Source organism: Cavia porcellus, unplaced genomic scaffold (genome assembly GCF_034190915.1).
Source record: "Cavia porcellus strain 051 isolate PalLab524CR breed Dunkin Hartley unplaced genomic scaffold, mCavPor4.1 scaffold_18, whole genome shotgun sequence".
In the NCBI taxonomy this organism is placed as follows: Eukaryota; Metazoa; Chordata; class Mammalia; order Rodentia; family Caviidae; genus Cavia; species Cavia porcellus.
In genome coordinates, this window is record NW_026947501.1 from 40663587 (window position 1) to 40690764 (window position 27178).

A 27178-nucleotide genomic window follows, 5' to 3' on the forward strand; every position below is an offset into this window, starting at 1 on the left:
GTGTCTCCCAGAATCCTAAATTCTTGGTTCTGGTCAGTAAGCATGACGGTGAGCTTGTTTCTGCTCTTGGGGACACACTGGTCTTATCTCTGTCATTGCTGTCCTGATTCTCTGGCCTATAGTTGGCTTAGTGCCCTGATTTGATGAATTTCTCCCTTGTGAACTGTTGACTCAGGGATTCTGTATCCCAGTGAAAGAAGAATCAGGACAGGAGGGCACTGGGAGATGGCTGCTAATTTGGCACTAGTGATTCAGGAGACTCTGATAAATTCCTGCTGTTACCCTGCATAACTAGTTTCTAGTGTAGTCCTTTTTTAAAGAATAGATTACATTAGCATATTTCACAGTAGGGACTTGTCCTTTCCTCTGTTATAGTATGGGGACATTTTTTCTGAGATGCTTATTGGTATCCTGGTGATAAAACTCACAAGCATTTGAGATTTGCCTATGAATGTTTAACTATTAATAGAGAACTATAAGTTTAAATACAAATATATTAGACCTCTTACTTAATTTTCTTTTTATTCATTCTTTCAAGGAATGTAATTTTTGTATGTTTTGCTTTGATTTATTTTCTGACTTTCTTAAAATCGCTGGAAATTGCCAGGAAATAACCCCTAGAAACCACCACTCTGTGTTCAGTCTTCACCAGAGCATGTGTCCTTGTTACTTATAACATCTTATGCACTTACTCTTCTCCCCTGACCCTGCATACATTGGGTCATCTCTCTTTTCTGATATGTTTGCCATGCTAAGGCTATTGAAAATGACCAGGGCTTTAATGAATTATGATTGATATGTACCTGAGTCACAAGGGAATACAGATCTTAGATACATCTTGTTGCTCTTAGTGCACCAACCCCCGTCTCTTACATGCCTCAGACAACTCTCTGTGCTGCTCTTCAGACAAGTAACAGCTGAGACAGTAGACAATTCCAAGCAGAGAGCATGGAATGTGACTCTAACCATACAGGAAGAACTTGTTTATCTTGCACCGAGTAATAAACTCCAACACCATCAGTTTTCACCCTGCTGATTCTCTGTGTGAAATTTGTGTCTAATCCACTGCCATTGCATTTGTGTGAGTCCCAAAGTTAAAAGATCTTATAAGTACTCTATACTGTAAGGTGGCCTGGCTTGTGTGTAAGGTATAGACAGATGATTCCATCTCTCTCTTTTTTTTTTAATTTTATTTAAGGAGAAAAGACAAAAAAAAAAACAGTGAAAGGGTACAAGTTATACATATTTACAGAGAAAAAAAAATGAACAGTAGGAAATCACTAGTTAATGGATTACATATTGCCATCTTAGAAATAATTGTTTGTTCAAGTCACAAAATTAAAGCTTGTAGAGTAGACATTCCAACAATGATACTGCAAACAGTTCTGTTCAATGATCCAATAAAACTCTGTGATATCATTTTCTATCTTATACACTTAAATATACATGCAGTTATATAGTTTAGAGCACTTTCTTTTCCTCTCTTTTGTACAATGACTATTACACATTTTGGGTTTCATTGCTCCCACGGTTCTTATTGCTTTTTTGGAAGAGAGTAAAACCAAATGTGACATAACAGAACAGAATCAGTCAAGTCAAAAGGGTGGACATAATAGATAGTGTAAAAACATAATACAAGGTAATCAACAATGGTTACCATAATGCCTCCCGCTATCTCTAATAGAATTGCCTATATCATTAGTTATAATACAATTGAACAAAACAGTAAAGAACAAAACCGACAAAACCAAAACATTGGAGACATTGTAGGTCTTCAAAAGTAGATAAAAGTCATCGAGAATGGGCGTCATAATGAATCTCACTATCTTCACAGCTGATGCCTAAACTTTCGAACCTGATACTATCCAGCAAAACAGAATAGGGGAACCTCAGTCAAAAACAAGATGGTGAGAGTAATACAGGGCTTCAAATTGAGATAATAGAAAGTCAAAGTGGGTTACTATAATATATCCTGCTATTTTTTCCCTTTAATTAAACGGATAAAAATAAAAAAGTAAATAATGGAGTGGAGATTGAGATAAAAGAGGGCATAACAGTGAAACAGCGCAGATCAAAACATAACCATTTAAGCAGAATAGTGTTTCACCACCGGATAATCCCGACCCAAAAGTAGTTACCATATTGACTCTTTCCTTGAAATCCTTGAGTATAACTTCGTATACTGTAGCATTAAGTATATCAAAACAATGTAAAACCATTTAAGAGAATGACAGCATTACAGAGTATTTAGAATCGACTAACAGAAAATGATTCCATCTCTAAGTGGAAGGCTGTGACTTGACCTGCAGGAGATGGAGGCCGAGTCTCTAGTAGTGATGGGCTGTTAGAGAATAGTCTGGGACATTTCCGTATTCCCAGTGTATCTCAAAATAATGAAGCAGAACTACCAGTTCATTTTTAATAATTTTTCTCTTTTTAGTACATTTAATGATCAAATTTTTGGAATGATATATAAAAGATAAACATTCAATGTTGAAATTGGAGTCAGCTTTGCTCAGAGAGGGCCCTCTGGAATCTTTCATAACTAGGAACCCCTGATTTTGATGCGACATTCTCAACAAGTCGCAGGCTCTTGAACATTGTTGGCTCTCCTTCGCTCTCACAGATCTAAATATCACATGCCTAACTTGGAGAAAAAGAATCTCACCCTTCCCATTTGGACAGAATATACATTGCCAATGGTGAACTCGCAGAGCTTGCCTTCTCAACCTATTCTCCTTCTTCATCTCTCTCTGTTCTTGCCAGTGGTCCACTGTGTTTGCAGCCCAGGAGCTCAGCGGCAAGCCTCATTTGGGGAAGTTAAACTGATGAATTCTGATCAGTGAAGCAAACTTAGTGCTCTTCTTTATCTCAAACTTGCAAACACACCTTTCCTGAAGGATGCTGCACAAATCCCCTGATGGGTGCAAGCATGTGCAAACAGCCAAGAGATGGATGGGGGCCCTAGATGTGAAGTAAGTGATATACATTTTCCATGTTGGAGTAATATCAACAGGAGGAAAGTGCACATTTTCTTCAACAGTGTAGAGAAAATCCACACTGTGAAAGTGGGATCTGTACGGAAGATAAAGTGCACCCTGACCTGTGCTTGTGTTCCAGAGGCCAGACCATGTGATGTATGTGCAGTGTATGTGGTGTCTGTGGGAGTGGAAAGGCCACTCTGCTTGGACTCTTCCCTAAACAAGAAGGGAATGAAAGAGCTCCTACCTCATCACTGTTGATCTTCTGAGTCTTGTAACTTATATTTTCACATGGCACTAATAATGATTCTCTGGCATTTGCTGTTTCCAAGTAGTTCAGAAGTCTGCTACAAACGTGATAGGTGTCCTCTTTTCCTGCACATTGTGGTTAATAACAAAGTAAATTCAAATGAAAGGAGATTGATAGGTGACAATAATTGCATCTTTTTCATCCAGAGAGAATTGTTCATTAAGTAGGACAATGTGAATTACCTATCAATCAGTTTTTTCAGTACTGGGTATCGAACTCATGACCACACACTTGCAAGGCAGGCGCTTATGCCACTGAGGTAAATCCCCAGGCCATACCAAACAGTTTTTATAAACTGGTGAGTATCAAGCTATATTCATTTCTTTCTCTCCATATCTGATTAATCAAAAATTTTCAAAGGAAGAAATGGAGATCATTGCACAAAGCAACTAGGAAAAATTTGCTATTGTTTTATCTTTCTAAAATACAGAGAAAAGTTGTTTCTTGAGCTGCTTGTTCTTTTCATTGTGTTTGGGCAATCACAGTCCTGAGTCAACCCCACAATTGGAGATTTCATGCATTACCAGAGCTGTGAAGAGACATATGTGTTTTAGTACCTCAAGACAACATTTGTCTATGCCTACATTTTCCGAGGCTGCCATCCACTGTGTTTCCATGAATAAAAGTGCTGGTCAGAGCTGTTCAGGGATGTTCATTGCTGATTTCAGGGCCTCAGTTCTGGGAGAATTTCACCCTGTGTCATTTTCAGTTCAAAATTGTCTTGTCATTTTCTATGATCGCTCAAGTAATCAATAAATCCAAGATGCATTTTGGATTTATAGTTTGTGGTAGTATAAATAAAAAGTGTTCTGTTACATTTCTTTAATGATGAAAAATACAAAATGAAAGTTTTATTTTAATTTTCTGAGTCTCCATGTGAGAAGCAGTCATGGTTAGATGATTTTTCTAGATATTGACGAACTTATTCTCTATTTATTTAAATTAAATAACTAATACTAAGTGATAGAAAAGAAACTTGTGTTCATTATAGCAGTAGTGAATCCAAATTACAAATTTAAAGAAAGATGAAATATAATAGCTATAGAAGACTAATATTGGACAGATTTACTCATGTTTCATATTTTTGCTGCTCTACATAAGGACTTTGTTTTTTTTTTTTTTTTTGCTCTTTTTTTTTTAATTTTATTTAAGGAGAAAAGAAAAAAAAAGTATGGAAAGGGTACAAGTTATACAGATTTACAGAAAAAAAATGAACAGTAGGAAATCACTAGTTAATGGATTACATATTGTCATCTTAGAAATAATTGTTCAAGTCACAAAATTAAAGCTTGTAAAGTGGACATTCCATCAATGATACTGCAAACAGTTCTGTTCATTGATCCAATAAAACTCTGTGATATCATTTTCTATCTTATACACTTAAATATACATGCAGTTATATAGTTTGGAGCACTTTCTTTTCCTCTCTTTTGTACCATGACTATTACACATTTTGGATTTCATTGCTCCCACGGTTCTTATTACTTTTTTGGAAGAGAGTAAAACCAAATGTGACATAACAGAACAGAATCGGTCAAGTCAAAAGGGTGGACATAATAGATAATGTAAAAACATAATACAAGGTGATCAACAATGGTTACCATAATGCCTCCCGCTATCTCTAATAGAATTGCCTATATCGTTAGTTATAATACAATTGAACAAAACAGTAAAGAATAAAACCGACAAAACCAAAACACTGGAGACATTGTAGGTCTTCAAAAGTAGATAAAAGTCAACAAGAATGGGCGTCATAATGAATCTCATCTTCACAGCTGATGTCTAAACTTTCGAACCTGATACTATCCAGCAAAACAGAATAGGGGAACATCAGTTAAAAACCAGATGGTGAGAGTAATACAGGGCTTTAAATCAAGGTAATGAAAAGTCAAAGTGGGTTACTATAATATATCCTGCTATTTTTTTCCTTTAATTAAAAGGATAAAGATAAAAAAGTAAATAATGGAGTGGAGATTGAGATAAAAGAGGGCATAACAACGAAACAGCGCAGATCAAAACATAACCATTTAAGCAGAATAGTGTTTCACCACCAGATAATCCTAACCTAAAAGTAGTTACCATATTGTCTCTTTCTTTGAAATCCTTGAGTACAACTTCGTATACTGTAGCATTAAGTATATCAAAACAATGTAAACCCATTCAAGAGAATGACAGCATTACAGAGTATTTAGAATCGACTAACAGAAAATGAACAATGGTTTCTGTATAATCTCCTTGTCTTTAAAAGGTTTTTGCTTATACTATTGTACATAATAAAATCCAATAAGATACAGCCTATTTAGACCATTGGAGACAGAAGGACAAAAGCTAGATGAGACTTCAAAACAAGATGATACTAAATCAGTATTACCTATTAAGATGTCATTTTCTCCAAATTAGCTGTTCCTATCATCCAATCTTCTCTGCCTCATTTCTGTTGAGCTCTTTTTCTGTCAGTAGCTGTCAGTTTGTCTTCTTCATTTTGTTTTCTGCTCCATTCGTTGTGGCCTCTCTGCCATTATTTCTGGATTCTTTGTATTTTTCTTTTTTTAGAATATCCTGCAATACTCTCTGTAGAGTTGAATTGGTGGTTGCAAATTCCTCCAGTTCCTCTTTATCCTGGAAGCACCTTGTTTTTCCATCAATTTCCAGGGACAGTTGTGCAGGATATCTCAATCTTGGCTGGAGATTATTATCTTTCAAAGCTTGAATTATTTCCCCCCACGCTCTTCGTGATTTGATGGTTTGTGCAGAGAAATCTGCTGTAATTCTGATGGGTGTTCCCTTGTAAGTGGTCTGTTTCTTGTCTCTGACAGCTTTTAATATTCTGTTCTTGTATTGAATTTCTGGAATTTTTATTATTATATGCCTGGGTGTTGCTCTGTTTGGGTTGTAGGTAGCTGGGGTCCTGTATGCCTCATACATCTGAGTATCTTTACCTTTTGCTAAATTAGGAAAATTCTCCTGGATTATTTCTGTGAGTAGCTTTTGTAGTTCACTTGTTTGTGTCCCTACTTCTTCTTTTATGTTCTTAATCCTTAAGTTATGGATCCTCTTATCATCTTCTTGTCTTTGTATTATTGCTGTTTGTTTCTTTGTTATTTTTAAGAAGTTTTTCATTTCATTCTCCCATATTACAAGTCTGCCCTCCAGTTCAGATAGTCTGTCCTTAGTTTCTTTCAAGCTGTTATGCCAGTCTTCGATAGACTTCTTAGTATCTTGGTAGTCTCTTTGAACCTGCTTCACGTATTCTATGCTTTCTCTGTTTTCTCCATCAAACAATTCTCCCCTTTTTTTCTGTTCTTCCATTCCACCGCCTGTTTTTTCTTGGGTGGTACTTAGCATTTCTCTAACTATTCTGCATACTTCTAGCTTCAGGTCGTTGATAACTTCATTCCTGAATTGGTCTATGAGGCTCTCTATATGGCGCCTTATGTGTATTGGTGCGGTGTCTGCTATTGCCTGTTTCTCAGAATTGGGGGCCGAGGAGTCTTTCTTGTTGCTGCCTCTTCCCATATTCTCTGTTCCTTATATATGCAAGCTTATATAAGAGGCCCAGCTTCTCTCCCTGTCAGCCACAGCCTGATCGAATTGCGCCGGTTAGGTGTTCCCGCTCACCGCTGCGCACCAGGGAGTTACGGACCAGGCAGCCTATGCGTCTCCCCTCCCAGCCACCATCAGGCTCTGGGATCTGGGTTGGGACAGCCTACCAGGTCCGCCGGCAGCGTCATGCAGGCCAGGCACTTTTCACCAATCCCGCCCGAGAGGGGGATGTGTGGCTGGAGTCGCCACCGCGCCCTGCTCCCGCAGGACTGCTCGGGCCCAGAAAGTCCTCCGCTGGAGTCAAACTGTGGTAGAGTGTCAGTTTCTCTCACTCACCTCACCACAAGTCAGTGCACGCCTCCCTGCCATTCGCAGATTGCCGTTCTCAGAGCTTCTGTGTGTCTCTCTCCTTGCCGAGCCACTGTAGAGGCAGCCAGCCACCGCGCGGCAGGAAACCCAAATCGCGGCTTACAATGGCGCGGGGTCCAGCCTCCACACTGAGGCTTTTCTGTTCCTGTTTTAGCACCAGGACTGCATTCCAAGTTGGTTTCTCTCAGCCCAGTTCGTTCCTGAGTCAGCAGAGCATATCTCCACCTGCTTATGTCTCCTTAGTCCGCACCATTCCTGGATTCTGAGCCGAGTCTTTCAGAGAGCCTCCGGTAGTTGCTGTTATCTGTCCGCCATGTTCTCCCGGAAGTCTTCTAAGGACTTTCTTTAAATCACAAGTTATTTCCCCCTTACCTTATAGTATGTGAATAGTTATCAGTGAAACCTGAATTTGGCTAGGTGTTTAATATTTTATTTAACTGAAGAAATATTGCAGAAAAGGAACTATTCAACATAAACTAAATGGTCAGATTAAACAGATTAAGTAGAAAAATTTAAATATATTTTTGGGTGCCAATACAAGCATTGGGTTGTTGGTGAAGTTTGGACATCATTTTAAGAATTTGTGTTGGACATAAATTATTCAAATGTGAATTATACACACTTGCTCAAACATTACATTGAGAATTCATTCTGTGAATGTACTTACTTGCTGCATTTTGCTTTCAATATCTATTGTAAACATTTTTTGTCAAACCCATTTCACAATTGCTGAATGTAAAGTCTGAGTAGAAATTTTACTTTCTGTAATTTCTATTTTTTCATTTATATTTAAATTATATTTTATTTTGGTATGTAAGAAATCTTAGAAGAAAACAAGAGACCGCATGATAGTGAAGATTTTCTGATGACTTGCTTTGAAATCTGTGTCTGTTTATGTCGTTTTCTTGTGACTTGTTTTCTTCTGTTTTCTTAAATTTAATTTCACAGTTTTTAAAATAAAAGTTAAAGAAAAACATATTTGGCTCTTGGGTGACTGGCCCTCAAAATAAATTGTAAGACTTTTGGAGATTTTAGGATGGTCTTTCCCTACACTGTAGAGATGTTGCCCTTCATCTATAAGACTTCTCTATAAGATTTCAAAGTGGACAAATCCTAAACTGGCAATTTGGGGAGATAATATTCTTGACAGTGTTGGTTTGCTTCTAGTAGTTTTGAGAGAGATTTTGGCTTTCTCTCTTCATTTCTCATCTTATTTAGAGACTTGTTTTAAGTTCTTAGTTGTAGGAATGGTGGGTTGCAGTTGCACTTTGTTTAACAATTTTGGTCCTCAGGTGAAATCAGAGTTCCACAACATTCACAGAATGAATTCTCAACCTGTTTTCTTGCTGTGCACCCAGGCATGGGGGTGGAAACTGGATCTGAAGTGTTTCCTGACTTTTGCAGTGGCTTTTGCAGTGGCTTCCCCACATAGGTGCCTTTTGGTTTCAAAGAGACTAAAGTGGTCCCTAGAAGGTAGCGCCCCGTTGTGTTTCCTTTTCTTTTCTTCATCCTCTTCCTCTCTTAACTCATTTTCTACCTGTTTCTCTCTCTATCCCTGCTGTCCTTTTGGTTCTTGTTTTTCTACAGTGTTTTAATATTTCACCAGAATTATTTCTATAAGGTAGCTAACATGAGATTTCTGCAAAACTAAAATCATTTAAGCATATTTCTGGACTTAGAACTCAGTCCTTTCATGAGACCATCTAGTGATTTTGATATATTAGAGGTTCTAAACTGCTCAAAAATTGTAAAGTCACTAGTATTTTTTTGGTTTTGCCCAAGTGAAAGCCACTCGTCTCCCAAGCACACATTCTGTGATGGTGTTTTTGTTTAACAGTTTAATCAGTTGCTTTCACAACCCAGTGCTCCTTGAATTTGCTTCTTTTTTGTTGGTTCCTTTGCATAGGTCAGTCCCACCCCAGTACAGATGCACAGATTGTATAAAAGAAGACTTTGCAATGAGATCTGCATTGCACCAGAAAGGACAGAAAGATGGAGTCCCAGACCCCAATCCTCCTGGCCCTATTGCTCTGGATTTCTGGTGAGAAATTTCAAAGTTAGACCATTTCATCTATGTCATGTCTTTGTAGAGTTGAAAAATAGCTTTAAGAAGTGGAAAACAATGACTGTTTCTAATAAGAACAAAAACATGTGCTAACTCAGAATAGCAAAGCAAAGAATATTTCAATTGTTAAATTGCAATATTTATATCAGAAATATCTCATATGTACATGTATATGTACTCATTTTTCTTTCCTGCTTGCAGGTGGCTGCAGTGACACTTTGATGACCCAGTATCTAGGTTCCCTGGCAGTGTCTGTTGGAGAGGCTGCCACCATCAGCTGAAAATCTAGCCAGAGTCTCAAACACTTTATGACCAAGAGGAGCTCTTATCCTGGTACCAGCAGAAACCAGGGCAGTCTCCCAAACTGCTCATCTCCTTGGCATCCACCAGGCATCTGGCATCCCAGACTGGTTCACTGGCAGCGGGTCTGACAGGGATTTCACTTTGTCTATCAGCAGGGTACAGGCTGAAGATGTGGCTGATTATATCTATCTGCAGTTATGAAACTCCTCCCACAGTGATTCAGCCTCGAACATAAACTGCCTCTGAGGGTCTCCCAACTGCTTGTTCCCATGCCGCATCAGTACTTCCTCCTGCTGCCTGAGAGACTGTGACCTGGTCTAAGTGTGAGTTATTTGCAGATTAGCTGAAAATAATGACCCACAGTGTCTGTTTACAGTTTTGTTATGGGAGGTCCATGTGGGAAATGTAGTTAAGACCTCTGCATTAGTTTATTATTTCTTATGTATTAGTTTAGTACAAGGTCAATGACTTTAATATAAGATATTCACCAGTTTAAATCTTTTCTCAATTTATCTAGAAAGAAAATGCTTGAGTCAAATGGAAAGTCTAGCGCTACTTTTTGAGGAGTCTACATACTGATTTTCATTATGGTCATACCAGTTTTTACAGTCTCACCAGCATTTGTTTTAGGTAGATTTCTTGATAAATGCCGTTCTTTCTGGAGTGAGATGAAATCTCTATGTTCTTTTAATTTGCATCATTTGAATGACGAGTGACATTGAACATTTTTTCATATATTTACTTTCTGTCTGTATGTCTCCATCTAATACGTGTATTTATTTCAGATGCTCAGTTTTGATTGGGTCACAATAATATATGCACCCCGTGTAAGTGGTGCATGTTGTGATAGCTAAAGCTTAAAAACAACCTATGCTCATCAGCAGATGTGTAAATAGAGAAAATGTGGTTTCTGTACAGGTGGAGTACTACTGTGCCATAAAGCAAGATAAACTTGACACATTTTTAGGTAAATGGGTGCATCTTGGGAACATAATGTTAAGTGAAATAAAATCGACACATATATTTAAAAATTGTATTGTTTCTCTTGTGTGAGTAACCCAAAGGGTCAAAACAGACCAGTATGGAGGAGAGCTTTTAGGAAATAGAAAGAAAATGTTCAAATTGGAAGGTATAGAAGCGAGGGAGTGTAGGGATGGGAAAGAAGGAAACAGGAATTAAAACTATGAAAAGAATGGAAGGAAAGCAATAGAAACACAGCCCTGTAAATGGAGAGGGGAAGAAGGACTGAAAGGCAGGAATGGGAAACAAGGAAGAACCTGTATTAGTATATACAGGTGCCATTTCCACACAGTGAATTTGATCATTATGCATGGGAAAAACTATCATTAAAAAACATTAAAAATGACATTTCATCATTTTACTGATCAGACTCAATGGGATAAAATGCAGATGGTCTCAGGCTGGGTTTCCATTTGGAGCCACAAGCAGGGAATCCTTCCCTTTCCTTTCTTGCTGACTGAGGTTTCCTGCATGACTTGGCGAGTAGCCCTTTTCTCTAAACTCAGAGCGAGCAGCATTTCACCTCTCTGACCCTTCTTCCAGCATCTCACCTTTCTCTGAGTATTTTTCATCTGACTTCACACTGGTGATGAGTATAAGCCTGTGTTCATCTGAGTCTTCCCTTTTCCTCATCTCACAGGGATCAGCGACATTTAGTTCCTGCTCAGGGGAAATTTTGAGTCTCTACGGGAACAGTGTACTAAATAACTGCACTTACACCATCACTTTAATTAGGAGTTGAGGATCTACACCGGGTCATAATATGAAATAATATTCTCATACTTTGCACATAAAGGTCTGATACCTCAGAAGCTTCTGCTGTTCCATACCAAAGGAAATATGCATAGTAGGCATCTGAAGAATTGGAGCATTTACTAGGGAGCAGGCAGCAGTGTGATTCAGGTGAGTTTGGGGTCAGTGGAAGTTGACCACATGGGGTCCATTGGAGCTCTCTGGGGTGCTGCCTTTGTCTTACAACTTGAGTATGGATGTGGACACATAGCTATGCCTTTACCAAATAATACAAAAAGAGGCATCCAGAAAGGTGGCTTGCACCACATGCAAATTCTGTTTTGTAAACCTTACTTAAATGAAATAAAAAACTTAAAACAATATAAAATGAAATTCTGAGCTTCTTATATAAGCCATTCTAAAGAGCATAATATAGGAATTGCAAACATGTAGGACAAGAGTCAATTTTTAAGTGTGACTAAAGATTTTCTGACTGTAAACATTGAAGATAATGGACCAGGGATTTATTGCAGTGGCAAAAGCACCTGTCTGGCAAGCACAAAGTCATGAGGTCATTCTGCAGTATCAAAATAATAGTGATAATAATAATAGTAATAATAATAATAATAATAAGAAGAAGAAGAAGAAGAAGAAGAAGAAGAAGAATTCAGGCACTTCACTGAAGCTGTTAAATTCTGTGTTTTCCTGACATTTTAAAATGAAATTTTATAAATATATAAAATCAATTTATCTGCCTCTTTCTTGATTTTACAAAAGCACTAGGTCCTTGCCCAAGTGAGATAAGTGCTCTACATTCACATTGGAGGATCCAGGAGGGAATCTGTCTCTCTGCAGGTCCTAGAGCTGTCCTAGGGTCTCTGTCCTTCATCTTCCTATCTAGTAACATTTTATCTCTTGGCCCCTCTTACAGAATCCATGCAGCCTCTCATGCTTTCTAGGTGCCAACCTTGGCCATGAATCGGTTTTTACATTCTACAGATTTTAATTTTGAGTCTTCCATTCTCTGTTAATTAACTGAATTCTGTCTTTAAGGATGAGAACCTGTGGCCCATTTGAAACAATGTGCCATCTAATTCTATTCATGCTTTGATTTTAAATCAGATATAGGCATCTTTTGTATTCTTAAGCGTAAAGACACAGCAAAGAAGATGAGTCTCACAGGCCACTTATATAGTTAAGTACACCAAAGCATTTTAAATTATCTCCCTATGAAATGCCCTTTGGTTTTAGTTCTTGGTGTACTGGTGTCTACCTGAAGCAAAGGCCTGTTGAGTGGTACCAGGTAAAAACATGTCGTGTGGGCAGTGCCGTGTAAAGATAAATTGGGACACATCAAGATGATACTTTAACTACAATGGTGGTGGCTACAGAATTAGACCAATAGGAATAACTGATGTAAGCCATTCATGGTGACACCTGTAATCCCAGCACTAGGGAGGCAGTGACAAGAGGATTGCTGCAAATGTGAGGCCAGCCGGGTCTACCAAGTTAGTTCAAGGGCAGCCTTAAATACGGAGTGAGACCCTGTCCCATTAAGACAAAAACAAAATAAAATCTGATGTACATTAATAAAAACAGTATAGCAATTTAAATGATTTGAGCTGTGCACATTAAATGAAGCACATGTGCATGCCTCTGAAACATCTAGAGACTTTAAGTACATTGCAGGCAGCAGTGTGGCTCAGTACTTTCCGTGGTGAGTGAATGTAGACTGCATAGAGAACCCTGGATTGTCTACAGGTGTTACATCTGTTTTAAAAGTTGGAGATGATTGTGTATACTTTATGCATGTGTGGAACCATATATATATATATATATATATATATATATATATATATATAATGCATTGTTCACAAGTGCAAACAATTATCTCTATCAATAGGTTATGTAACATGCGCCAATCCTGAGCTTCTCACAATTCAATGAAAATAAATAAAGTATTAAATTACACATTATTTTGGTGAGGAAATTTCTTGTTCTTATGTCTGCCTAATGGTTTTCCTAGTTCAAATGCTGAAGATCATTTGTATCTTTTAGGATTATATAGGAGCTGGTCAGTATTGATTTAAGTGATACTCAGTTATCATTTATAGAAAACTCAAAAAGAAGATTTACATAATTCTTTCTTGAACAAATGGCAGCACTGTATAGACAACTTGAAGGGGCTGGGGCCAAGGTGCACAGTTGCATAGAGCATGGCCTCCTTGGAGTAAGCTCCAAGGAGGTCACTGGAATGTCACTGGAGTTTCTGATTCACCTTAGACTTTTGTGAATATCATGGTGCTGTCTGAGAGCTGATTTGTCTTGTGAGCGCTGAGATTTTCATTAGAAATCAGAAAACTTACCATCTTGTTAAGTGTAGATGGTGTCATTGTGTCATCAGAGGTTTTCTTACCTGTGGAGGAGGCGTGGAAAACACCTCAGACCCAGGCTGAGACCTTCAGCTCTTGGGCTTAGCCATCCCGTGTATGTCCGGAAATCAACCCCAAGTGCTGTGATTTTTCATTTGAAGACAGAAATGACCCATTCTTCATGTGAGACAAAAAGTAATGATAAAAAACCTCCCCCCACCCCAGGCCAACAAGAAACACATCAAGTCAAATCTCTGCTTAAAGTATTCAGTGATTTGTTATTGCCCTGAGTTATTGTCTTGGTCACCAGGCCTCAGGGATGGTTGCCACTCTGGACTCCTGTGTTTGGAGTCTGTTGGAGAACTCTTCACCCTCTTCAGGCCCAGATCTGTTTCCACATATTCTGGTTATTGATGAAGATGAGAATTTTCCTTTTTCTGTTTTTATTGTGTATGTTTAGGACTGACCGCAAGACATCTGCCTGCTGGTGAAGCACTCTGCCACTGACCTGTACCTGCAGACTTGGAAATGAGAATTTCGTGATCTGTGCAAGTAGATCTAGTGTGATCTGCCCTGCCTGCTCTCTACTGTCTGTGTATGTTACCAGAACTCTTTTCTCCCTGGAGTCTGTTTCCTGGGTTGCATTTTGAGCCATGAGTTGCTGAATTCTGCTGCTCCTCGTGACCTCATCGTACCTCAGTTCCTTGCTAGGCACCATTGTGCCTGCTTGAGTTCATTAAACTTCATGACCCTGGCCCTGATGAGATCCTAGAGGCTTTTTATCTGGTGTGTGGAAGTGGAGGACTTACTCATGAGGGTCAAGGTCAGTAGCTGGGTTAAGAGCAGGATTATAAGTGGGTATTGTAAGATCATTAGAACACAAGACACTAGAGTTTCTGTAACCTGAGAACAGCTTGGCTGTTGTACTTCGCTGCAAAAAAGGGTGGGTATGAGACTGGATTCCAGTGACTAAAAAAGCAGAAACCCACAATAGGTGCCCAATGGAAATGATGTTGTACAAAAATGTTCTATATGAGCCTGTTTTCAATATATAGAATGAAAATATGGGAAAGATTAAATGTCTAGAGCTTCCTGAGATATCCAAGGAGTTTTGCAGGTGTGGAAATAGAATACAGTGCGGTAAACAAAATTTCACAATAAATATGTGTTTTTATAGCAAATATACAGTCTCTGGGAACTTGCAGTGCATGAAGCTGATCAGAAGAAGGAAGGTAATGCATACTTCTTTAAAAGCAACTTTCCACACCTTCCACCTGCTAGGGGGCCTGGATCCCACAAGTGAAATTGTGCTTGCACCATTTCACAGCAATCATTGCCAATGGAAGGTTTCTGTTTAGCTCAATATCATTTAAGTTATTACTTGAAAACTGAAACATTGCTTATAAAATTTTTTCTCTGTGGTTGGGGTTAGATTTTTGCTCTCTGTGTGTGGTGATAGATTTAGGTTTAGGATTTAAATGCAGGTCTGATGGCATCTCAGTGTTGTAACATGACCCACTCCTCATGCTGACTGCCTCTCAGGGTTGCTTTCCTCTCCTTTCCCATGTAAACACATGAATGCAAATTACCTGGTGGTTCAGGTGCAAATATATGGCTCTCATCCTTGATTTTACTTTTTTGTCACATCTCACATTCAGTATATCAGTAAAGAGTATTTCTCCTGATTTTCATCTATGACTGGCATCTGACCACCTTTCTTCACATCTACTGAGGACAATAGCTCTGAAAATTGAGCAAACACAGACGTTAATAGCAGTATTAGAGGAGCCTTATGGGATTTTTTAATATATACTTTGTAAGTGTGGTCCAGATCCCAAGAAGAGTATATCAAATATCAAGTGATCTTTAATCAAACTCTTCAGTTTCTCTTGGCCTACATTTAACTTTGGGGGGCAATAGATGTTTGGGATCATGGGGCACTGCACTTTTTCCAGTGTACCCCAGAATAATGGAGGAGAATCATGAGTTCATTTCATAATTTTCTCTTTCATTGTATATTTTGAAATACTTTATTTTTTGACTAAGATGTATAACTGAAAATATTCAGTGTTGAAATGGAGCCAGATTTAAAATCACTAAGGGTCTTCTAGAATCATTTGCAAATATCAGCTCCTAGTTTCAATGTGACAGTGTTCCCCAGATTTCAGGTGCTTTCACTTTCTGGCATCTCCTTCTCTCATAGATTTAAACGTCATCCCTGAGTACACGACCCGCACCCCTCCCACATTGACAGATCAGATATGAGCATTGGTGGATCCCCAGAGCTCACCCTCTCACCCTGCTCTCCTTCTCCATCCCTCTCTGCCCTTACCAGTGGGCCACAGTGTTAGCAGCCCACGAGCTGAGCAGAGAGCCTGATTTTGAGAAGTTAAACTGCAGAATTCTGATCAGTGAAGCAAAGATAGTGCAGCACATTTCTTTCAAATTGGCAAAGGAAGACACTTCCTGGGTGACCCTCTCTAATGGGTATAAACATGTGGAAAGAGGCAAAAGCATGGTGAGAGGCCTCTTATCTGAAAACTGTGATGGACAAGGTTTTCCGTGTTAGGAGGAAGCCCAATAGAATCCAATCCCACATATTCTGCAGCATTGAGCAGAAAACCCCCATTGTGAAAGTAGGATCTGTTAGGGAGATGCAGTGCACCCTGCCCTGACCCTGAAGGCAACTCCAGAATTCAGACCATGTGGTGTGGATGTGAGTCAGTGTGTGGGAGTGGGAAGGCCACACTGCTAGGACTCTTCCCTGCCTAGGAAGGGAATGGTAGAGCTCCTATATCACCAGGACTGATCTCTGATTCTGGTATCTTTAATATCACAGTGTGGAGCTAGCAAGCAACTTCTGGGATCTGTTGTTACAAAGTGCAGTAGAGAATGTTAGAAACATGTTAGGTGTAATATTTCCTGGACCTTGTGATTAACACCAAAAGGGAACTCAAGTGAAAAGTACTTGGCAGGGGCAAAAGTTCTATCCTTTCCATGCAGAGAGAATAATTAACTAGGTAAGAGAACATGAAATATGTAGCATTAATTTGCACACTGGTGAGTATACTATCATATTCATTTCTTTCTCCCCATATCAGATTCATCAAAAGATTTTGAATGCAAGAATTGCCTGTAGATTAGTGTACAAATGAACTAGGGAAAATTGGGTTTCATTTTATTTTTCTATAAAATCTTTCTTTACAACCTCGTTCTTTTCATAGATTTTGGGCAAACACAGTCCTGACTGCACAGAGCAATCAGATTCCATAGATTACCATAGCCAGAAGGAGTCCAGTGTTTCATATGTCAGGACAACATGTGTCCATTCAAAGTGTTAAGTATGGAAAAGGTGCTGGTCAGAGCTCCTCAGGCACTTACACTGTGGATTTCCAGCCCCTGTCCTGGGAGATGATCAAACTGTGTTGCTTTTGCTTCAAAATTTTATTGGTGTTTTCTATGTCAGGTGAAGTACTCAACGCACCCAGTATGCACTGTGGGAATTCAGTTTGTGGTAGAGTAAGTAATATGTGTTCTTATGTTTCCTTTACAAGAAAATAAAAATAATACAAAAGGTGTATTTCTAATTTTCTCAGTCTGCATGTGAGAAGTAATCATGTTTACTTGATTTTTGTGGAGTATTATGGTCTTCCTCTCTATCTGTTTAAATTCAATAATTGGTAGTAAATGAAATGAAAGAAATTTGTGCTCATAAAGTAGTTACAAAGTCAAATTATAAATGTAAACAATGATATATCAAAAATGATAACTTTTAAGACTGGATTAGGGCAGGCTTACTCATATTCCATATTCTTGCCCTTGAATCTGAGGGCCTTTCTTAAACCCTGTGCTAGTTTTCTCTTCTGTATTAATGTATCTGAGCCATTCTAAGTGAAAATTGAATGTTTTATGAATTTAATGTGTTTATATCAAAAAATAATGCAGAAATGAATCTATTCAAAGCAAAACAAATGTTCAGTTCAAGCTTATTAAATGAAAAAAAAATAAAATACATTTTTTGTTGTCAATAATAAGTTTGGGCAAATGTAAAATTTTGAGATCAGTTTAACAGTGTGCATTGGACACAATATTCCCTGAGATGTCAGTGCTAAACACTGGCCCAATCTCTTATAAGAATTTTTATGCTACAGCATTTTGCAAGCTGTATCTATTTTATAAATTTTTGTTCAATTTGTTTTCAGCATTCCTGAATCTGATATCTGGGTAGAACATTTGTTGTCTGTCATTTCTATTACTTTGCATTCAAACTTAAATTACACCTTTCTTTTGTATATTAGAAATCTCTGACTTTGTGATCTAGTGGCTCTTGAAAATTAAATCAGAGTTTGTTGCATATTGACAGTGGTCTAGCACTCCAGGAGACAGGTTTTCACTTGGGCACCTCATCTGTCAGGCTATCTTCCACTATTTTCAAAGTGGATGAATCCTGAATCAGGTATTTTTTCTTCAGAGAAAATATTCTTGATAATTTTGGTCTATAGTCATGATTTTCCTGAGAGATTTTCTTTGTTCTCTCTCCATTTCTCAGCTTATTTAGAGTCTTGTTTTTAGCTCCTAGTTGTGGGAAGGGCAGGATGCTGTTATCCTTTGGGTCACAATTCAAATTCTCAGGTTCAGTGTGGGTACCACAGGATTCACAGAATGAATCCTCACCCCATCTTTTGTTGTCCAGCTATGCATGAGATGAAAATTGAGTATCAAGTTTTTCCTGCGTTATTCAGTAGCTTCAGGGGAAAAGTGGCTTTGAATTTCGGACATAATTTTTTCAAAGAGAGTAATAAACTTGCCCTAGAAAATGGCATCTTCTTGTGTTTCCCTTTCTTTTCTTCATCACTTTTCTCTCTTACCTTGTTCTCCACTTGTTCCTATTTCTCTCTGCTGTGTTTTTGGTCTTTTTTTTTTTAGTATGCTGTAGTATGTCATAAGACTTGTTAATATAATGCAGCTAGCCTGTGATTTCTGCCAAACTAAACCTGTTTAAATAATTTTTTTTTACTTGAAACTAAGTCCTTTTGTCACGCCATCTAGTGGATGTGCAATAATAGATCCTCTAAATTGACTGCTATTTTTCTTGTCCCGCAAACATATTTTCTGTAATGGTATTTTTGGTTCTTGTTTTAATCAGTTCCTTTCACAGACCAGTGCCCCTGAAATTTTCTTCCTTATTTGCTAGGTTTTCCTTATTTTGCATAGGTCACTCCCAGCTCAGTGCAGCTGCAAAGATGCTATAAGACAAGCCTTTTCAATAGGGTCTGAACAGCATTGCCACAGAAGGACAGCAAGATGGTTTGCCAGACCCCAATGCTCCTGACTGTGTTGCTCTGGGTCTCTGGTGAGAAATTGGAAAGCTCCACCATCTCCACAGAGTGATGTTATTGTAGCATTAAAAAATAACTTTAAGAAGTTGAAAACAATGACTATTTCAATAAAAACATAAATATATGTTACCACACAATAGCTTTGTATACACTAAATATTTAATTGCAGTATTTATATTTGAAAAGTCTTTTATGTTTATGCCTGTATGATCACCATTCATTCCTGCTTGCAGGTGTCTGCAGTGACATTGTGATGACTCAGTCTCCAGCCTCCCTGTCAGTGACCCCTGGAGAGAGCACCACCATCCGCTGCAAGTCCAGCCAGAGTCTTCTATACAGTGGTAACAGCAAGAACAACTTAGCCTGGTACCAGCAGAAACCAGGGCAATCTCCCAAACTGCTCATCTACTGGGCATCCACCCGAGACACTGGGGTACCAGACCGGTTCAGTGGCAGTGGGTCTGGTACCGATTTCACTCTCACCATCAGCAGCGTGCAGGCTGAAGATGTGGCTGATTATTACTGTATGCAATATTATGATTTTCCCACAGTGATTCAGCCTCGTACATAAACTTCCTCTCAGTATCTCCCCAGCTGCTTGCTCATGAAGCAGCCCAGGACTTAACACTTCCTCCTGCTGCCTGAGAGACTGTGCTCTGGAGTATGCATGAGATAATTTGCAGAGCTTAGTATGGATTAAAGGCACTCCTTGGTTCTTGATTCTTTTGGTATGAAAAATTCATATGTGAAATGTAGAAAAGAGCTCTGTCTTACTTTCATATTCTTTATGTTTTCATTTTCTACAAGTTCAAATACTTTAATACAAGAAATTCATTAGTTTAACAGGTTTGGTGATATTTATAAGGGAGACACTAAAGCCAAAGGGATCATCTAATTCTAATTTTTTTGACCAATCTCCATACTGATTTCCAGCATGGTTTGACAACTTAAACTCCTGCCAATATTGGAAATGGGTTCTTTGCTCTGTAGCCTCACCAGTTTTTGTCATTGTTTGCTTTCTTGACAATAGCCACTTTCCTGTGAATGGAGATGAAACCTTGTGTTGTTTGAGTTTGCATTTGTTGAATGACCAGTGACACTGGGCACTTTTTTATCTATTTATTTGCTGTTTATATTTCAGATGCATTTTTTGATTCAGCCACAGCAATCTATGCACGCTCTTGCATGTGGTGCACTTTTTGACAACTCAGTCTTGGAAACAGCCTATATGCTCTTTTGCAGATTAATGCATAAGGAAAATGTGGTTTGTATGTTCAATGTAGTACTGATTTGCCATACAGTAGAATAAACTACAGTCATTTTTAGGTAAATGAGTGCATCTAAATAATTTTGTATGAGATTGACTGGACACACATGTTTAAATATTGCATTGTTTTCTTAGATTACAAACTCAAAACCTAAATAAGAATCAAGATGAAGGATAGATTTTAGGAATCAGGAAGAAAAGGTTCAAAGGGGAAAGTAAACAAGGGAGAGGACATAGGCATGAAAAAGAAGAAAATAGAGATTAAAACTATGGAAAGAATGGAAGGAAAGCAATAGTAACAAAGTTCTGTAAATGAAGAGGAGAAGACAGATGGAGTGGAAGGGAATGGGAAAAAATAAGCATTATGATACACTGTGTACTGGTACAGATTATCTATGATGAATGTGATGATTATTCCTGGCAACAGATACTGATACAATTTATTAAACTAAGAAATGCCATCTTTCTATAGTTCAGATTTGGTGGGAAAATATCCAGACGTTCTCATGCCTCCAGGAGAGAGTCTTTCCCTTGCCATTCACACAGCTTGATGCCCTCCTCATGCCTTGGCCAGTAGCCAGCACCAGCTCATCTCTCTGACATTTCTTGCAGCATCATACCTTCTTCTGTAGTTTTTTCATCTGCCTTCACGCTAATGATGAGCGTGTGTTTAGCTGAGCCTGCCCTCCAGTCCCCTCATCTCACTGGAATCAACAAATTCACTGTTTGGGCAGGGGAAAGTTTGAGTCTCTGTGGGAACAATGAACTTAGTATTTGCCATTATAGTCACTTTAAAACGGAATTGAGCACTTACACTGGGGCATACTAGGAAGCAATATTCTCATACTTTTCAAATAGTGATTTTTGACCTCACAAGCTTTTTCTACTCCATACTGAAGGAAATATTCACGGTGGGCATCTGAAGAAGCAGAGCATTTATATAAGGAGCAGGCAGCAGTGTGATTCAGGTGATTCTGAGATGAGTGGAGGTTGACCATATATGGACCTTGGGAGCACTCAAGGGTGCTGCCTTGTCTTATAACTTCAGTATAGTTGTGAACAAATAGCTTTGCCTTTGCCAAATATTATACAAACAGGCATGCAGAGAGAAGTTTATATTGCATGAGAATTTTGCCTTTTAAACATTACTTAAGCGGAAAAAAATTTATAACTGAACATAAAATCCATCTCTGCACTTATTGGAAGTCAATCAAATGGGTATAATATGTGAATTACAAATATATAGGAAAAAATTCAAGTTTTGTTGTGACTAAAGATTTTCTTAGGGCAAAAATTAAAGATAATATCTATCTTGGGGCACCATAGAACTGTTACATTCTAGGTTGGGTGATATCATAAAGGATACTTTGTAAAAAGCTGAAACACAATGTATATGTCTCTTTCATGTTTTTTATATTCATAGGTCCTTGTCCATGCTAGGTAAGTGGTTTAAAAGACCTACATCCCAGTCACCCATCTGCCTGTTTCTTATAAGTGTGGTGAATGTGTGTGGAAGGTCTTGGGGGTGGCTGGTGTGTGACCTGGGTGTCAGGGGGATACTCCACATTACTCACAGAGAGAGGCTGCTAGGTGTTAGCCATAGGGATGCTATCAGGGTCTTGGACTCACCTAGGCTTGTGTGCTCAAGAACACCTGACTGCTATTTCTGAGCTGAGTGGAGTCCTGCTAATGCCTGCCCACCTGCTAACATCTTCACTTGCAGCCTTCTGGTAACTGAGCAGTGGCATTTCCTGGCCAGAATGTTTTCTCCAGCAGGAAGAGCCATACTATGTGGGGTGAGAGTTTAACTCAGAGACAAGATTAAAATCTGAAACTGCATCCAGTGAATCTCCTGTGAGTTTCCATTTCTCACTTGAAAGCTAGGAATGATGAAATTGCCTTGAAAGATGAATAGCATAGCATATGTGAGTTTTTTTTTAGCATTGTTTATGTAGATCCAGTCACATCGGAAGCAAATTCATAAATAGGTGTAAATGAGACATTCTTTTGCTCAGTACTAGCATATTCTTTTAAAAAAAATCAAAATAAAAGTGAAATTACTTTGTTTCCTTGTCAAATCTTTCTTATTGCACCAGGAACTCATTCACGATTCTAGGGCTCTGTCTATGACTTTGGTCCTTGACTTCTGTGTTTGGAATCTGTGGATAAATGTGAGATTTGTCAAGGACTTGATCCATAGTCAGGCAGATGGAAGAGACAGGGCTGGGTGGAGATGGAATGGGTTTTTCTTCTCTAGCTTCTTTGTGGGATGGAACCAGTTGCAGACAGGACTTTCACAGCCTAAGAATGGGCTCTGTAACTGAGGTACACCCATAGTCAGAAACAGCATATTCACGAGTTCCTAGGTAGTGACAGGCCATCTATCCTCCCCCACCTCTGATATCAGTGTTTTTTTACCTTGTTTCCTCTCCTCTTCTCAACCTACTCCCTGGGCCTCTTTTCTAATCTCTGAATGTGCTAAATTATTTTGTTCATATGACCTTGTGCTTCCTTGATGTCCAGCCAGATGACATTACTTCTTCCATGTAGGCTCAGATTAAATCCTCATGATGACTCTAGAAGCAGCCAAAGCCTATGATGCCTTTTCTAAGGGGTCATTTTTCCATCCTCCTTGTTGCAGGGAAAATTTTACGTTTGTAATCCCATGGAAACATTATTAGAATCCCAATGAGTTACTTGCTGTCTACCATCTCTAGTGTAAATCACACCCAGAATAAAGACACTACGGTATATTTACCGTGACAGGCAACCAAGGGATCCTGAGCCCAATCCAGATGAGAGTTCACCCAACAAGGCCTCCACCGAGCATTGAACCAATATTTAATAATTCATGAAAATCTGACTGCTGTGAGGGTGAGTGATCGAGAGAATGACAGTAATTTTGCGACTAACATGATCTGCACTAGATAGGTAGCCAGAAAGCACCTTTTCAATATGTAAAAAAAAAAAAATGGTGTGCAAAAAGTCCAATCTGCGTAACATGAATGAGGTGCCAGTTAATGTTTGGGAGTCAGGTACTCTAGATCTGTTGTGCAAAGTTTTTTTTCTTTGCCTCCGGAAATCATAGCCCATTATCTTGAGGCTCAGACCCAACTGGAACTCTGGTGGCATTTGCTCTTCCCTCCCTCTATGGTCAGGCTTTTATAGGGGGACACAGGTGAAGAAACACAGCTGTCACTTGGCTTCAGAGATTACACATCAGTACTTCAGCCAGCATTATTTACAACCCTCAGAGCCAACTGAGGAGGAAAGGAGACATCTTAGTCAGTTCTGTACATTGAGACAAGACTAGGATTATATTATAGTAATTATAAATTATTATACAATTCTCACCTGGGTGTTCTTCTCATTTTCAGTGATGGCTTCTCCTCATCTCCTGACACATGTGTGCTGAGGTTAGGTGCCAAAGCACAGCTTGGCTTCTGCTGTTTGCACTCATTTATTCTTCATCTCCCCAAAATTGTGTCTCCTGCTTAGACTACTTTGCTAATCTTCAGAATCACACATATACCAGAATCATTGCCATTTAGCTGTCCAGTTATATGCTATATTTCTAATATATTCCAATTCAGTCCTGATTCCCAGAACCCCAAACAGGTTTTGTCTGTTTTCCCATGTATGAAGCCATCTTCAAATTCTGGTGGCTTAGAATTATGTGTATATCTAGTGTCTTCAATTTTACTAGTCTCTCTTACCTCATGTCCAGTATGGCAGGAATACTTATTTGTTCTGCCTTTACAGAATAACCACAGACTGCCCGTCTTTCTCTACAGTGGCCAATGGGTTAAGGTCTTCAGCATAGAAGGCACATTGTGATTTCTTAGAAGTATCAGACTATAAACTATAAACTAGGTTTCATAGTAATAAATTACTATAAACTAGATTTCATAGTAATTTGAAAATTTTTCCAGAGCCTAAAATTATATAATAGATGTTAACCATTCCTATAAAGAAATTATTTCTGTCCTGTTCCACATGATATGTTGGGGAAAATGGTAGTCTTGGTAGAGGATGTTCAAGGAAAACTAGAAACAGACTATTGAAATTTACTTGCTGTCTTGAATGTGAGATCAACGAGAGGTGTACACTGCTAAATTCTAGAATTACAATTTTTCAACCCCTAGTTATATGGAGAAAATTTAGAAACAATGCTTGTTTTGAAGTAAAATCCTAGTAAGCTTTGTTAATATTAATGGAGAGTAAGAACCTCACCTTGTGCATTGATACCTTGGGAAGTTGAAATCAATTGCTATGTGGCATATTCTTAGAAATGTTCACTGCCCCTTCATGGAAGTCGTTTAACTGGATTCCGGAGTAATTCACTCACTAAATAATTTAGCCTTCAAGTAGGATGTTGTATTAGCACTGTTTTTGGAAGCAACACATACCAGTCTCAAAAGTCAGAAACAAAACTAAAAATGGTGAACAATGTATTGAGGAAGAGTAGTTACACTAAAGATCTTGCTTTGAACCAGTCTTCCAGAGAGACAAAAGTCTCTGACTGTGTCTCTGCCTCTGTCTCTGTCCCTGTCTCTCTCTCTCTTGATTTATAATTGTGGAGGTTTCAGTCCCTTCCTGTTGGCTTCCTGGTTTTGTGTTGGAGATGCAGCACATCGTGGAAGGGATTGTGTAGCTGAGCAAGACTTGCTCAACTCATGAGTGAGACATGAAAAAAGAAGATACTAATGTACCATAGCTCCTCTGGAGGGCTCTCACTTTTAAAATGTGAAATGTCTTACTCAAACAACCTGAGCAAGTATTTTACTACATAAATTAAATGTGTTCCTGGGGAGGATTCCAGCCTATAACGTTTACAAAGGTACCAGAAGCGCTTAGTAAATCTCTGGGGTTAGCAGTGGGTAATTTTGCCTTTGGTCAGTGTCCTCTACTAGACAGGAGGTACACCTGGGTCATGTATGAGACCTGAGGTTTATGCTGGGTACAAGTATGCATTGCTAGTGGTAGCACTTGAGTTGGCCAAGACTTTGTTCTTGCTGAAAACTGCAGACATTTTCTTTACTGCTTCTATCAAATTTGGAAGAGAAAATACACTATAACTTCCATGTGGTGTAATAGGGGGCAATATGAAGCCAGGTAGCTTCACAGAAATCTTCCCAGAGTGTCCATTTTACATGAATGTGCTCTGCAGAAATATTATGTTAAAGTTTCATCTGAATTTATCATGCAGAAATATGCTACAATTTACACACACAGAATAAAAGGGACAAGTCTTTCTATGAGAAATAGATAAGGTTTGTAAGAGAGGCTTTAAGCATCACTTCAACATTGGAAGACAGGAAACTTAATTCCTAGTGGAAGTAATTGGAGCAAATGATTTACATTTATATAAGTTTACAAACAGATTTACATTTATATAGGTTTTTTGGCATAGACTTTAAAATAAATAAGTCTTGAGGGAAGATGGAAAGACATAAAATTAACAGTTTAAAAATTTGAGGAAAACCTCAGCTTTGGCAAGAACTAAGTGACCTAATGAAGTCATTTGTGTCCCGGTTTTCATTTTCTCATCTCAAGCGTGTGATAAATGAGGTATGTTTTTAACAGTTATTTTGTTCCTCACTGAGATGAGAAAGTTAGTTGAGAGGTCTTCCTTGGAGTGTCAGGAGGCTAGTGTGATCACCAAAAATCATATGAACACATGGATACAAACTTCGATAGGGTTCAGTTTCCAAGTGATGTAGTTTTCTACTTTTTTTACCTACACAATGCCTGCAAGAAGATGGGGTGCACCTGAAAACAAATTCTACCATAAAATCACCTTTAGAAATGTCTTATTTTTAAGTATACATTTATTGAATTTTACAATTAAGTAGTAAGAAAATAAAACACAGTCATTAGTCACTACCAACAATTTGGTTTCATTTCATGCATTTATATCTTACAGGATGGGCTGCAATATATGATTAGCTCATATCTCATGGCCCAGCATTGAGAAATCTTTTGCAAATAATGTTCTCTACACACGTATATTCCACCACAGCTAAGTCTGTGATGTTTTGCATAGAGTCACTCTAGACCAGAAGTGATGTATCTTCCATCCGGTTGTGTGTGCAACACTGGGGTGCATGGTCCCTACAAGTGCTGTAGAGAAGGACAGGACCAGAAAACTGTGGGTGATTGTGCTTTAATTTTACCTGAGTAATAATATTCTTTAAAATCTCTGTTTAACCAACTGAAAATTAAAACAAACAACAAAAAATCATTGTCATTATTTTGGTGAAAAAGACTTAAATATTAGCATTTTTATACGTTTATCCTAATTCAAAGACATTTCAATGCTTTCACTGACTTCTTCCTGACTTACCTGGTTTTATTGTCTTACATTTCATGTCAAATTATATTCTTACTTTGTAAAATATTGTGGTAATTTTATAGAGCCCAAAGACATGCACATGTATACCAATATTTTACTTTAACTTACTCCATGTATTCTTTCCTTTTTTATTTTTAAGTAAAAATTTTGACTGCAAATGAAGCAGCTTAAAGCACAATTTTATTTTCTCATATGTTTTTCATGAATGAAGAATATGGGATATTTCAAGTCGGTTTAGAATGGCTGGAGCTGGCTCAAGGTTTTCTTTGGCTTGTAGGCACAGTGAGTCACAATCATCCCAAGAATTCACTGGTGCCTTTCAAGATGAGCCACTCATTGCCTGGGGGTTAATTTTGCTGCTGATTGGCAGAGAACATCACCTTTCCTCTGTGACCCTCTTGCTTGTACTGCCTGCGTGTTCTAACTAGGTGGCGCACGGCTTCTTTCGGACCTAATTATACTATACAAGAATTAGAAATCACAAATATATGGACCTCAGTTATGAACCTTCTGAGAAAGAAA

At 38.4% G+C, this 27178-nt stretch overlaps 1 gene segment (V, D, J or C); it reads left to right on the top strand.

The window, feature by feature from the left end:
- Window positions 1-18919: 18919 nt before the first annotated feature.
- On the top strand, window positions 18920-19605 carry LOC101789166 (immunoglobulin kappa variable 4-1-like). The segment is given in 2 exon segments: window positions 18920-19048; window positions 19268-19605. Coding segments are annotated over 2 exon segments (387 nt in total).
- Window positions 19606-27178: the final 7573 nt, after the last annotated feature.